This window comes from Dreissena polymorpha, chromosome 3 (assembly GCF_020536995.1).
Source record: "Dreissena polymorpha isolate Duluth1 chromosome 3, UMN_Dpol_1.0, whole genome shotgun sequence".
Classification (NCBI taxonomy): Eukaryota; Metazoa; Mollusca; class Bivalvia; order Myida; family Dreissenidae; genus Dreissena; species Dreissena polymorpha.
In genome coordinates, this window is record NC_068357.1 from 10404393 (window position 1) to 10418620 (window position 14228).

Here is a 14228-nt window from a genome sequence, read left to right on the forward strand (position 1 = left end):
TCTACATCAGTGTTCCTTCCTTAGATCACATGATTCTGCTTTTATCCTGTTTTTAACTCTACTAATATTCTCACCACATGCACAGTTGTATATGTATATATTTAAGTCTTAAGGGCTTAAGGTGTTAGGTTTTGCACCTTTTTTTATCACTGTTGATAGGATTTCCCTGAGTGGATTGAGTAACTCGAGAAACCTATCAATCTATTTCTTTTTAACCCCCCACGCATGGCCATAATGTATCAGTATTGAACATAGCCATTATTATAAAAGAAGAAAAAAGAAGAAGTTCAAATCGTATTGATCCATTGCATATGTCGGTCATTGGAGCTTGAAACACATTAAACACAAGACAAGGTTAAACAATCTCTGAAACCACACGTGTTAGGACTTATATGGGGTGAATCATTGTCTTGTGGTAATCTAAGACGTTTTTTTCAATCATGTCACTAGGTTAAAAACTGGCCAGGTCACAGGGGCCACATGATTTTTACAGACTTACATAGTAAACAACTTAAACAATATTGTATGGAACTGCAAAGTTCGAGGGTTTCTTATTCGGTGTGAAACATTGTATGGTGTCCCAGTACAAAGTTAGTTAAAATACTCCCCCTTGATTCAAAATTGGCTTCACCCTGGGATTTTCTGGTTTTCCTTATGTGTACATGTATATAGTATTTTTTAAATCTTCATCAATGTAACTGGCCTGCAAGGCTGAGGTCTGGTATTTGGCATGTATCATAGTATGATTACCTCCTACTAAGTTTGCTCATATCATGCCTCGGAGGTCAAACCTGGCCAAGCCCAATGGTTAAAAGTTTAAATAGACTTACTAAGTAAAAACCTTTTAAAATCTCTGTAGCCACTAGGGTCAGGGGTTTGATATTAATTTTGATGTTCAACATTGTATGGTGGTTCTCTACCAAGTTTGTTCCCATCATGCCTCTGATGTCAAAGTTGGCTTCGCCAAACGGGTTTCTTGTTTTCCTTACATTAATATAGTATAGATTTGTCATTTGTCATATTACGTCTTATAGTGGTCCTCTGTTAAGTATGTTCAAATCATGCTCCTGTGGTCATAACTTGACACACGTTGTGGCTTAAATGTTTCTATAGAATTGTGAAATTATTATGGATAAACTTAAAAAAACTTTTTTGACACTGCAAGGGTCAGGGGTTTGATATTTGAAATGTAACATAGTACAGTTTTTCTCTTATATTTTTGTTTAAATCATGCGCTGAAGGTGAAAACAAAATAAGCCTAGATGTCACATGATTTATATGGACTTACTTCTACTTCGTACTTCCTACAGTCAATTGCTGACTATTAAAGGAAGGCCTATTATAGGCAGATATGGACACGGTAGAGTCCGTTTCCTGGAAAGAACCAGTACTTTGTGTCTATGGAGGAGATAATGAGAACGCACCCCGAGTAAGGAGCGACCCACAAACTCCCTATCGCTAGGCCGACACCTCATCCACTCTAACACCGCGTTTATAAGACAATATTTTTGCCAAGCCTTTCCGAGGTGTTTCATAATCTGTCATGACTATTCTTGCTGCATTTAAGCTCGTAACTATAAATCCTGGTTCCACACCAATAGATTTCATAAGCTGGGAAAAGAACTTACAGCAAAACAGATGGTTTATCATTTTTTTAATGTTTATGATAATTTGCAAAACACAAAGATCAGTTTTGAATATAAATAAATTCATTACTCTTCATACTGGGCTTAAACTACAAAAATGACGGTTTATTGTGATAAAACTTGCTGAACAACTAGCTAAAATGATATTAAACAAAATGCAGGCATAACATAACAAATGAACTTTGTCTGCAAACATCTACATTCATCAAAAAGATATAAACAAAGTTTTGTGTCAATAAATCTGAAGGCTGAGAATAAAAGCTTAAACATTAAGAGTGGACATGGCAGTAAACATCCATACAAATGAAATTGAAATTAAAACCTTTACAATAAAAAAGTGAAGTGCAATCAAACTAAAAAAATATGTGTGAAATGTAAGCTTATGTTAACTTCGGATGTAATTTTCTTCTTCCAATAGATGTTTGGTAATAATTAACAATGCTAAGATAATATTACTTGAACACAAGGTGAGCTCAATGATAAAAAATTAATATGCTCTTAACTATTGGAGATCTTAACAAAGACACAGAAAACCTGCAAGAAAAGCTAAAAAAATATCACAAGATATAAATGTATTTATCTTAAAACTAACAGAACTTTCTAACAAATATAACAGAAACACATACAGCCACTCTCCACCAACAATACCAAAAAGTCGCTGCTTCAGAGGGAAACTATTGTAATTGCTAACATTTCCCTATCAGATATCAGTTCCAAACCCAAACAATGAAACAAATCCCTATTAAGAATGTTCTAGTGTATTTAAAACTGTATGAACTTATTTTTCCAATAAAAGTAAACAAAAAAATACAGTAAAACCTATTTGATAGCGACTAGAATATTGGGTTACCCACATATAATATAAACATTCGGAAAATAATGTTTACTAAAAGGGTATCAATGCTGTTAAAAGGATAGAGATACACTGTTTAAACGGTAGCATTTAGTTTAATGCATTTCAATTAAAGGTAATTTTAGGTAAACCAAACAATGTAAACGTCAGACCATATAATCCCTAAAATTTAACCTAAAACTAAATTCCAATTCTTGACAGTGACACATAAATGAGCACTTAAACTGGTACAGGGAACAGAAAACTTTTACTAACTTCTCAAACACAGCTATGTAACAGAAAATCAGGTAAAACAAGAGGTGTCAGAGGACAGTGCGCTCAACTATTCGAGTGCTTGACGGTATAATGTAAGCCATCATGGAGAGGGGGGGTATAATGTGGGTGGGTGTTCATTTAATAGATGATCTTTCCAAAATAAAAAAATAAAAATAAAATTTTTGGGGGGGTGGGGGTTGGGGGGGGGGGGTGGGGTTCTGGGGTGGGGCGTGGGGGATGGTTTGGGTGGAGTGCATTGTGGTATGTCAGGTAAGTGTTGTTTTGTCAACGTATGAATCAAATCTGATCATAAATAAAGGAGTTATGGCAATGTAAGCAAAATTTATTAATTTGACCTTGAGAGTCAAGGTCATTTAAAGGTCAAGGTCAAATTAAACTTGCCAGGTACAGTACCATCATCGTGTAAGAAAGTATTTAAAGTTTGAAAGCAATAACCTAGATACTTGAAAAGTAAAGTGGATGTAAACACAAAATTTAACAAAATATTCAAAGTTACTAAGACAAAAAAGGGCCATAATTCTGTTAAAAAGCCAACCAGAGTTATGAAACTTGCCCTATACAGTCCCCATACGATAGTTAGCGAGTTTTCCAAGTCTGAAAGCAATAGCTATGATACTTCAGGAGTAAAATGGACCAAAACACTTTACCAAATGTTCAATTTTCTAAGTATAAAAGGGGTCATAATTCTGTCAAAATGCTTGATACAGTTGTCTGCTCTTGTTTATAGATTGGGATCATATTGGTAAAGAAGTATGCAAAATATGAAAGCAATATGTCAAAGGACATAGGAAATATTTGGGGTAGTATGCAAACTTTAACATAGATTTATCAATAATATGCATATTCTAAGTATAAAAGGGGCCATAATTCTGTCAAAATGCTTGATGCAGTTGTCTGCTCTTGTTTATAGATTGGGGTCATGTTGGTTAAGAAGTATGCAAAATATACAAGCAATATGTCAAAGGACATAGGAAATATTTGGGGTAGTACGCAAACTTTAACATAGATTTATCAATAATATGCATATTCTAAGTATAAAAGGGGCTATAATTCTGTCAAAATGCTTGATACAGTTGTCTGCTCTTATTTATAGATTGGGGTCATGTTGGTTAAAAAGTATGCTAAATATAAAAGCAATATGTCAAAGGACATAGAAATATTTGGGGTAGTACGCAAACTTTAAAATTTGCACGCTAACGCTAACGGGAATGCCGACGCCGGGGTGAGTAGGATAGCTCCACTATATAATATGTCATATATAATAGTCGATCTAAAAATGAATAATGAAGTTAAACAGACTGATTGGACTGCACAGACAATGTAACAGCCACATCCTATGTCAAAATGACCACAGTTGCATTCCTCTAAAATTCACCCATCAAAATGGTTCACCCAAGAGGAAATCTAAAACAAATTGTAATTGTACTACAATTATAATTACAAAACATGTCTCTTGGCAATAAACTAGGTTTCAAACATTGAATTACAATTTAGGTATAAAAGATTCATGCTTCTTGATACAAAATTACACACTTAGTGTGCATTTATATCAATAAGTAGTAATTTTTATTTGTGAGGGCATCTTAAAAATGGTAATGATGTGTGATTAGTGCTTAGCAAAAATTCTGACACAAAATGATGATTTCAGACACAAAATGATTCAAATGACATTTCACTTTCCCCATGCAAACATTAAGAATATAAATTTTTAAGTAACTACAATGTTATATCAGCTGATCAAACAATACAAGAAGACTGCTTACCATACAATAGAGGGTTAGAGAAGATTATACAATGAGGCATGCTTTCAAGCTAGCACTTAACAGTGAGATAAATGAAACTACAAGTGCCACAACAGTCAACAACAATAAAACCAACACCTTAGAGACTATGAAATAAGCGATACAAAAACATTGACATCTGTACAGATAAAAATAAGATCTATACACAACAATAAGTTTTCTGTACAATAAAACTTGATAACTGTGTTATATGCACTTTGTACATGCATATTTACAAGAACTTACAGATGATTTTACAAATATTGCTGTTAAAAGTGTGACTGGGCACTTATACCTTGCCATGTAAGGACTTCGTGTCCCGTTTATCTGTAAACAAATATAAAGTGACATAATGGCCTATTATGCATATATATTTCCTTTATCAACATGCCTCTAAGTAAAAGGACAAAATGTTTATTACTGTTAAGAAAGAAAGTACATCCCATGGTTTAGTGTGAAACTATAGTATCTGCATAGCATGTCTACAATATATCCCATACTATGGTTTCACACCCAACTTACATTCTTTGACCATCCAGCAGTTGGAATGGGCAGTTTGGCCTGGCAATTCAGAATTCTGCCATTAAAGCATATTGATTTAGGCTAATTTTGGATCCCTGTGACTATCAAACAAAGAATAAAAGCTAGAGGAGTCAAGGACGTGTCTTAAATTGAATGACAATACAGATTACATAATAAGACTCTTTTAAATGAAGAAATGGCATTTTATAAGTCAAGTTTTTAAGACATCATTTCTCTATTTTAAAATATAGGATATTTTAAATGGGAAAACACATATTTAATACAGTTCAGATAAAGAATACATAAGTTAAATGTAACTTGATAAAATACAAGTTAAAGAAGAAAGAATATTGAAATGAACTTACCATATATAAGCTTCAAATTAATGTAGAAATTGTAGGATTGTTTGCAGGATAAGTATTGCTAACCAAGTAGTGACTAACCTATACAAATAATTGTATTAATAGTAATACTGCTAAACTCATAACTGTGTCATACCATAGTAATGGTGATTTTGAAAATTGCAACAAGTGGTTGCTACCTTTGCATAAAAATAATTCTAACTTTTTAAAAATCAACACTTTATTTTGATATAAGCCATAAAATACCCTAACTACTTAAGATAATGGTACATAGCGATATAAAATATGAACATATACAAAAAATAAGACTAAAAGTTATATGAAGAGTTATCTGAACTTCAAAGTTATTACCCATTTTACCCATCGAGGGCAAGCAAAAATGATGTTTAAATAAAAACTTATACAAAATGGAAAATGCTATTAATAAAAAAAAAATTTCATATAAAAATGATTTACATTAAACACAAATGCATACTGGTCATATGAAAACATCTATGGCCACAACAGAATTTGTTGTTAAAATAACAGCACCAGAAAATATAGGCTCTGACAGGATAATCTACACTGTGCAATTAAATTGTGTGCATAAGTTTGAGTTGTGATCATTGTATATAAAAAGCTGTACAGCAGTTGAAGAACATACTTATCTTCTACATTAACTGTTGTTCACAGATATGATGAATTGACAACTCTACAATTTTTTTATATCAAAAACCAAAAGACAAGTGTACACAATAGAAGAATGGCACTACTATATCAAAAACCATAAGACAAGTGTACACAATAAAAGAATGTCACTACTGACATTAGAATTAAGTTAAAATACAAAAAGTCATTTATGAGTAGGGGATCATTGCTTGCAATGGATAAGATTACGAGGCATTACACATGCAAAACAATTGAATGATTTGGGACTGCTTCTGTTGGCTTTCTTTGAGATTTTAATCAGCGCGTGGTTTTCTTACTTGTGCTAAAACATGCATGATGCAATATAACTGTCAAGATGGTTAAGGGGTGAAAAAGGCAGATTTTCATTCCCAAACGACCCCGGTTGGGTCTAACATTCTTAAAAATATTTTAACGTTTGTTTTATGTTCATGTTGTTATATGTTAGTTTTCTAAATCCTTTTAGTATGTCAAGTAGGCATTCATGACAGATCAGGCATTCATGAAAAACTTTAAAAAATGCTGAAAATCTGTGAACAAGTACCCATTGTGTATTTAAAAAGTTAATCTCTGTCTTCTTCAAAGAGCTTTATGTACGTTCATCACTGGTTTCTACAGCTGTGAATATACAAAACAAAATCAAATTCCATTCCCTCATGACTGCATTTCTTAACAGAAAAATAAGTTAAGGTATCTGTAACACAAGGTATTCTTCTACACAAGACACACTTTTTGGCTTTTGGCATGGTAAGTGTTGGCAAACTTATTTCCACTGCATGGTAGGTGTTGGCAAACTTATTTCCACTGCATGGTAGGTGTTGGCAAACTTATTTCCACTGCATGGTAGGTGTTGGCAAACTTATTTCCACTGCATGGTAGGTGTTGGTGCCCATTCAGCATGAAGGTTCAGTTTAATCGCACTGTATGAGACTCCATGGGCGCAGCCGAGTCGTAAAGGGTGTCCGTGTCTTGCGTAGGCTCACCCTGTAGTCGACACGAATTGTTCAAAGTTCCTGCGCCACAGTCACAAAAGAAGCGGTCATGTCGTATAAACTCAACATCATGACCGCCGTGGCAAGTTTTAATACAGTTCACACATATGGCATTTCTTTCTGTTGTGTTGCACGTCTTGCACCTGAAGGACAGAACCATTTTTAAGTTAATAAATTTCTTCTTATCTTCTTACAAAATCAGATCCATTTCACAAAATATAGGGATGATACTGTCTTTCTATTAAATAAAAATGCAATTTATACAAGGCAGCTTGTTCCTCACCCAGAAGGCTAGGGACCAGAAAAAAAGCATTTAAGTGTAAATTCTAAGTGACACTTGGATAGTAGTTTAAGATTCAAACAGTTTCGCAATGAACAGGCCATAATGCTGTGATTATGTGAATTTGTGTCCCTTTTTTGGAGAACAGCTTAGTGCTGAGGGTAAGTTAGACCAAGACGCTGCATTCAATCAACCATTTGCTTTCTTGTCAGTTTTGATTGATGGGTTCTTTTGAATATGTCCATTAGTAGGTACATGTAAAGGTGAAAATGCTTTCAGCGATGTAGAAGTATTGATAATAGACAAAACATATCATTTTGGGTTCATCTAGAATATTGAGCACCAGAATTAGTTTCAGTCCAAAAGAAGGTCAACATACAGGTAAAAATAAATTCAGGTGATGTGAATGTGTTGATAGTGCTTAAAGATATCATCCATTCAAGTATTAAAGCTTCGTAGGTAGTATTATTGATGTTTGCGAAACTTGCTTTAACCTGTTAATGGTGGACGGAAAGAAAGCACAAGGATGGGCAAATCAGTGTATCACTGGTATTTGTAGATGCTAGTGGTATAACAAGATGTGTTTGTGAAACACTATGTCCACGTATATAACGTTTGACCTTGAAGGATGACCTTGACCTTGACCCTTCACCACTCAAAATGTTTAGCTCCATGAGATACACATGCATGTCAAATATAAAATTGCTAGCTTTAATATTGCATAAGTGACATTACATGAGCAATTTTGACCCATATATTTGACCTTGAAGGATGACCTTGACCTTTCACAACTCAAAATGTGCAGCTCCATAAGATACACATGCATGCCAAATATCAAGTTGCTATCTTCAATATTGCAAAAATACTCATAAAATTTGGCCACATATATTTGACCTCTGACCTTGAAGGATGACCTTGACCTTTCACCACTCAAAATGTGCAGCTCCATGAGATACACATGCATGCCAAATATCAAGTTGCTATCTTGAATATTGAAATATTGCAAAAGTGTACATTAAATGAGCGATTTTAACCCATATATTTGGCCTTTGAGCTTGAAGGATGACCTTGACCTTTCACCACTCAAAATGTGCAGCTCTATGAGATACATATGCATGCCAAATATCAAGTTGCTATCTTCAATATTGCAAAAGTTATTGCAAATGTTAAAGTTGGCGCAAACCAAAAGACCAACCAACAGAACAAAAAAAAGGGCAAAAACAATATGTCCCCCACTACTATAGTGGGGGACATAAAAAGACAAGCTTTGAATTGTAGTAAAAATCATTAATGCCACAGCGATTTTTCTCCTTCTTTATAAAGTACCGATAAACGGTACTTTCCCAATCGAGCGAAAATTCCCAAATTCCCAATCGGCATCTGAAAAAATCCCAATAGGCGTCCGAATTTTTTCTCAAAAAGATGGAAGGTTTCGTAACAAAACCAAACTTTCGGCGAGCGAACAAAGAAAATCGTATAGTTGTGTGTAACCACGCGCTCGATTAATTTCGGGTTTTATTATTCAACGCGTTCAATCAATAGAGTCGTTTCTGCTTCCGGTTATTTTGTCAGGCAGCCAGCGTACTGTTTTACGTCGGTTTGTAACCTTATCTTAGTTTGAAATGAGTCATAATAGCAAATATTATGCAAAAACACTAAAAAGAGTCAACAGGCAAGTGGATCCCGTTTACTGACGCAGTTTGGTTTCAAGATTTCAAACAATCTTTGCACGACCAATCAGAACCGTCTATCACAGGAAACATTGACAGCACTAATGATGCTGTGCAGAGAGGGATGCCAGCAACTGAGTGATGATCAAACATCAAAGATTGTTGAAATTTTCAAAAAAATGAAAGAGAGAGACATTGCTTTATAAGAGATTATAACAACTAGTAATTGACTTTGTGTGTTCTTTATAATATTTTGTTATTTATAATATATAATAAGACCCAAACTTCACTACGCGATTTTCCCAATTTAAGGATTTCACGACTCGATTTTTCCCAATTTTGAGGTTTTCACGACTCAATTTTTCCCAATTGAACCGGTATGGGTACTTTTCCCAATTTGACAAGGAAAATCACTGTGCCATTACACTGAATAACAAAAATAACAGCACATTCACTAGTACATTTGAGCGGTGCTCTATGAAAAGGGTGTTGAATGCATGCACGTTCACACAGGCTAATCAGGTACGACACTTTACACTTTTATGGTATTTTTCGTTTATAGAAAGTCTCTTCTAAGCAAAAATATAGTTTACGCGGAAAGTGTCATCCCTGCACAGGCTAATCTTGGACGACACTTTACGCACATTTCTTAAACCCCTTTATCACAGAGCACAGCTCATATCTGCATACCACAACAGAAATACACAAGACTATTCATCACCTGTAGAAGTCATGCATGGGGAAGCTTGTGTAACTGGATATCTTGTACAGGCACTGGCCGGAGCTGACTGCTTTCTGAACCATGTTGTGGTTGCCGTAGATTTGATTATCTAAAATCAGTACAAGACAAGGGTTGACATTCAAGTTTCAATGTCCTTCACAAATGTTCCTCACAACATATATGTGCTGAATAGGTGACATTAGATACTTAACTGGCACTAAACAAGGGTTGTTTGTAAAACATGCATGCCCCACATATGGGCTCTCCGTTGTAGTGACAGCCATTGTGTGAATGTTTTTTGTCACTGTGAAATTGACCTTTGACCTAGTGACCTGAAAATCAATAGGGGTCATCTGCCAGTCATGATCAATCTACCTATCAAGTTTCACGATCCTAGGCATAAGCGTTCTTCAGTTATTATCCGGAAACTATGTTACTATTTCGGGTCACCGTGACCTTGACCTTTGACCTAGTGACCTGAAAATCAATAGGGGTCATCTGCAAGTCATGATCAATGTACCTATGAAGTTTCATGATCCTAGGCATAAGCGTTCTTGAGTTATCATCCGGAAACCATTTTACTATTTCTGGTCACCATAACCTTGACCTTTGACCTAGTGACCTCAAAATTAATAGGGGTCATCTGCGAGTCATGATCAATGTACCTATGAAGTTTCATGATTGTAGCCATAAGCGTTCTTGAGTTATAATCCGGAAACCATTTTACTATTTCGGGTCACTGTGACCTTGACCTTTGATATAGTGACCTGAAAATCAATAGTGGTCAACTGCGAGTCATGATCAATCTACCTATCAAGTTCATGATCCTAGGCATAAGCATTTTTGAGTTATCATCCGGAAATCATTTTACTATTTCGGGTCACCGTGACCTTGACCTTTGACCTAGTGACCTGAAAATCAATAGGGGTCATCTGCCAGTCATTATCAATCTACCTATCAAGTTTCATGATCCTAGGCATAAGTGTTCTTGAGTTATCATCCGGAAACCATTTTACTATTTCGGGTCACCGTGACCTTGACCTTTGACCTAGTGATCTGAAAATCAATAGGGGTCATCTGCGAGTCATGATCAATCTACCTATAAAGTTTCATGATCCTAGGCCTAAGCGTTCTTGAGTTATCATCCGGAAACCATTTTACTATTTCGGGTCACCGTGACCTTGGCATTTGACCTAGTGACCTAAAAATCAATAGGGGTCATCTGCAAGTCATGATCAATGTTCCTATGAAGTTTCATGATCATATGCCCAAGCGTTCTTGAGTTATCATCCAGAAACCACCTGGTGGATGGACCGACAGACCAACATGTGCAAAGCAATATTCCCCCTCTTCTTCGAAGGGGGGCATAACTATCAGTACAAAACTATACTGACTAACTTAATAAGCATTGAGCTTTTGCCTTTGATTCCATGGTATCTACCGGTATACTTATACTTTATTGTACTGAAATTTCCACATATAACTTGACTGGAATTTTTTTTACAATTAAAACAATCTCAACCATATCAAAGTGTACCCATAAATTCCCAAAAGCAAACAGATATAATTTTTTTTTAAAGGAAATGAAAGTAGGAGCAATCATACCGCTGTAATATATTAACATTTTTGCTAACAAATACATCCAGCCAATTTTTATTCTACCTTTCATTATAGGGTTAACACCACTTGCGAGACATAATCCTCCAAACTTATTATTGAACACTTTGTTGCCATCGAGATTGGCCGTCGCGTTATTGGTGATTTCAACACCCGCCGCTTGGCCATCAAAGATCCTGTTCCGTCGCAGTACTGGGTTACTCTGAGTGCTGATTAGGAGGCCTGCCTGAGCGTTGCGAAAAATGTCGTTTTCTTCAAGGATCCCTGGAACAGATTAGTTTTGTAATAAGAGCTAATGCACAAAAATGCCCCGCCCCACTTGTTTTTTAACCAACAGGAACAATTTTGGAACTTGTCCAATATATTATTGGGACAAATCTTCTGACTAAGTTTCATGAAGATCAGACAATGAATTTGGCTTCTAGAGTGTCAACAAGGCAAATGTTGACGACGGACAAAAGGTGATCACAAACTTGAGCTAAAAACATTCTCAAAGCTGAGTGTATATTTTCTGACAAATCTACAACAATTTTGACCGGACAGCATAACTACTGAAGCAGAAAACAAAACACTAAGATACCTAGATTATTTATTTTTATATATGCCGAACATAAGCATTACACTAAACCCTTTACAAACTTTGAATACAATAATCTAGCAGCCCAATTCCCATACCTTTGCCACCATTGAATATGCAGATGCCACCATCACGGCCATCATGGATTTTATTATGCCTCAACACTGGGTTACTGTCCGTTTTAATCCACACGCCAGCCATGGCATTGTCAAATATCTCATTGTTCTCAATCATCCCGAGACCACTATTATACACTAGGATTCCTCCATTTTGTCCACCCCAGATCTTGTTCCGTCGAATCAGTGGATTACTCCCAGTTCTGAAAAAACAATTAAAATAATTGTCAGTATATCTGACAGTAGATTGTGATGAAATTCATTGGAATTAGACAACCATACTACCTCGAAAATTCAAGTTTACTACCTCGAAAATTCAAGTTATCATGGTTTTTAAAGTCATCTTGCAGACAAACCAGACAACCATTCACACAGTCAAAAATACATATTCACCAATTCAAAACCGAAGGTTTTAAACACTAAAAATTATATAAAAAAAAAGATCCTTGAACACCTTTTTCCTTCACAATACCTTATTTTAAACACCTCTATCCTTCACCCTACCTTATCTGAACACCAGAGTACAGATGATTGAAGATATCATTATCCTCCAACACTCCATGACCATTATCATAGAAGTACACTCCAACCTGTAGTAGAAATAAACACATGGAAGATCACAGGTAAGAGATCAGATGAATTTCTCAAAATTATTTGAAGGATGAGACATTTTCCCTGTTAATAGTTGTGCTTTAGAGAATTTGAAAATACTAGTACAATTAATAAAGTCTACATCTAGGTTTAATTCCTTAATGCTAAGAAACGTATGAATATTAGCTTTTTGGTAGTTAAAATATATATAATTAGTTTTTAATTAATAAGGCCATTGGGTATACAGACTTCAAGTATGAAACAAACACATCAGGAGTTTATATTTGAAAACCTGTCAGGGGGAAAAAACAACATACCCCTGACTGGGTAAACCAATTCCTTTTTAACATAATAATACAAATTAAGAACTATTTGTGCAGCAACATTGACACTCAAAATGGAGAATCAGCTGAAAGACAAAATCTCACCCCATGAACCTATACATAGTATTTTGAAAATGTAACCTTGATGTTCTCCCATACCTGTTTCCCGCTGTGTATCCTATTGCGTCGCAGGACTGGCGTGCTACCTGTGGTAATCCACACGCCGGCAAGTGTGTTGGAAAACACTTCGTTCTCCTCAATAAGGCCCTGACCTTTCTCATGCTGCAAACAGAAGAGTACACATATGTATACCATAGTATCTTGGACCTACACATGACCTGCATCATGCTAAAATGAGTCTTATACCATATGCGGCAAGCATAGCTCCAGACCAGCCTGCATATTTGCCCAGGCTAGTCAGGAAATACCCTGTCTGCTAATGAAACAATTAAGCCCTGTGTGACTATTAAGTGCACATAGGTCCTGGAACTATGGACCGAATTGCGTAGGCTCGTTTGGTGCTAAGCTGGGCACATAACACCCATTTTTTTCAATGACACAGGTCATATCAGGAGTTGCTTAAAGAAAGTTTAGTATGTAGTAATTTTGTCCTCAATAATTTCAAAACTTCAGTTATGGATTCATTAAACCATCCTTAAAACATGTGCTGCAACCATACGTGCAGAATTCTCCCACAGCATCATTTTGACCATAAGAGTGATTGTGACCTTCAAAGTTGGAAACACAACCAGTATTTACTTATTATCTTACTAAAGAACATAATCAAAGATAGAAAATTAAGAAGCCAAAACACATTGACATAATGCTACCAAACATTATTCACAAATTTTTTTTTTAAATCACTTAAGTGTCCGAGATTTGTATCGTGTAAGTAGGTTAGCTAAATCAAACCAGATGGTTATTCAATCTACGAAAGCAATATTAAAAGTGACATTTATACTATGTTGTGGAAAATTACAATTAAATAAAGCTGCATCGTTGAGATACAAAACAGCAGCCTTCCTATCTGTACATCAATGTACCTATCAATGTACATGTAGTTTAAATGTGTCTTGTTCTGAGAAAACTGGGCAAAATGCATATGCGTTAAGTGTTGTCCCAGATTAGCCAGGGACGACACTTTTCGCTTTAATGGTATTTTTCGTTTAAAGGAAGTCCTTTTTTACCGAATATCTAGTTTAAGCCAAAGGTGTCGTCCCTAATTAGCCTGTGCA

The 14228-nt window shown here is 35.5% G+C and overlaps 1 protein-coding gene across 2 annotated transcripts in view; it reads right to left on the reverse strand.

The window, feature by feature from the left end:
* Positions 1-2967: 2967 nt before the first annotated feature.
* LOC127873165 (F-box only protein 11-like) overlaps positions 2968-14228 on the reverse strand; it is a 35778-nt gene continuing 24517 nt past the window's right edge. The window contains exons 13-19 of one of the 2 annotated variants that reach the window (XR_008046010.1): positions 13153-13275; positions 12584-12669; positions 12062-12282; positions 11432-11650; positions 9770-9878; positions 6890-7241; positions 2968-6857 (exon numbers count right to left, since the gene is read on the reverse strand). Coding sequence is in view for 1 of the 2 variants with exons in the window: in XM_052416826.1 (XP_052272786.1) it covers positions 7013-7241; positions 9770-9878; positions 11432-11650; positions 12062-12282; positions 12584-12669; positions 13153-13275 (987 nt within the window). In the remaining variant the exon portion in view is untranslated. Of the gene's footprint in view, positions 7242-9769; positions 9879-11431; positions 11651-12061; positions 12283-12583; positions 12670-13152; positions 13276-14228 lie in introns of both variants that reach the window. The other variant, XM_052416826.1, reaches the window with a different exon arrangement.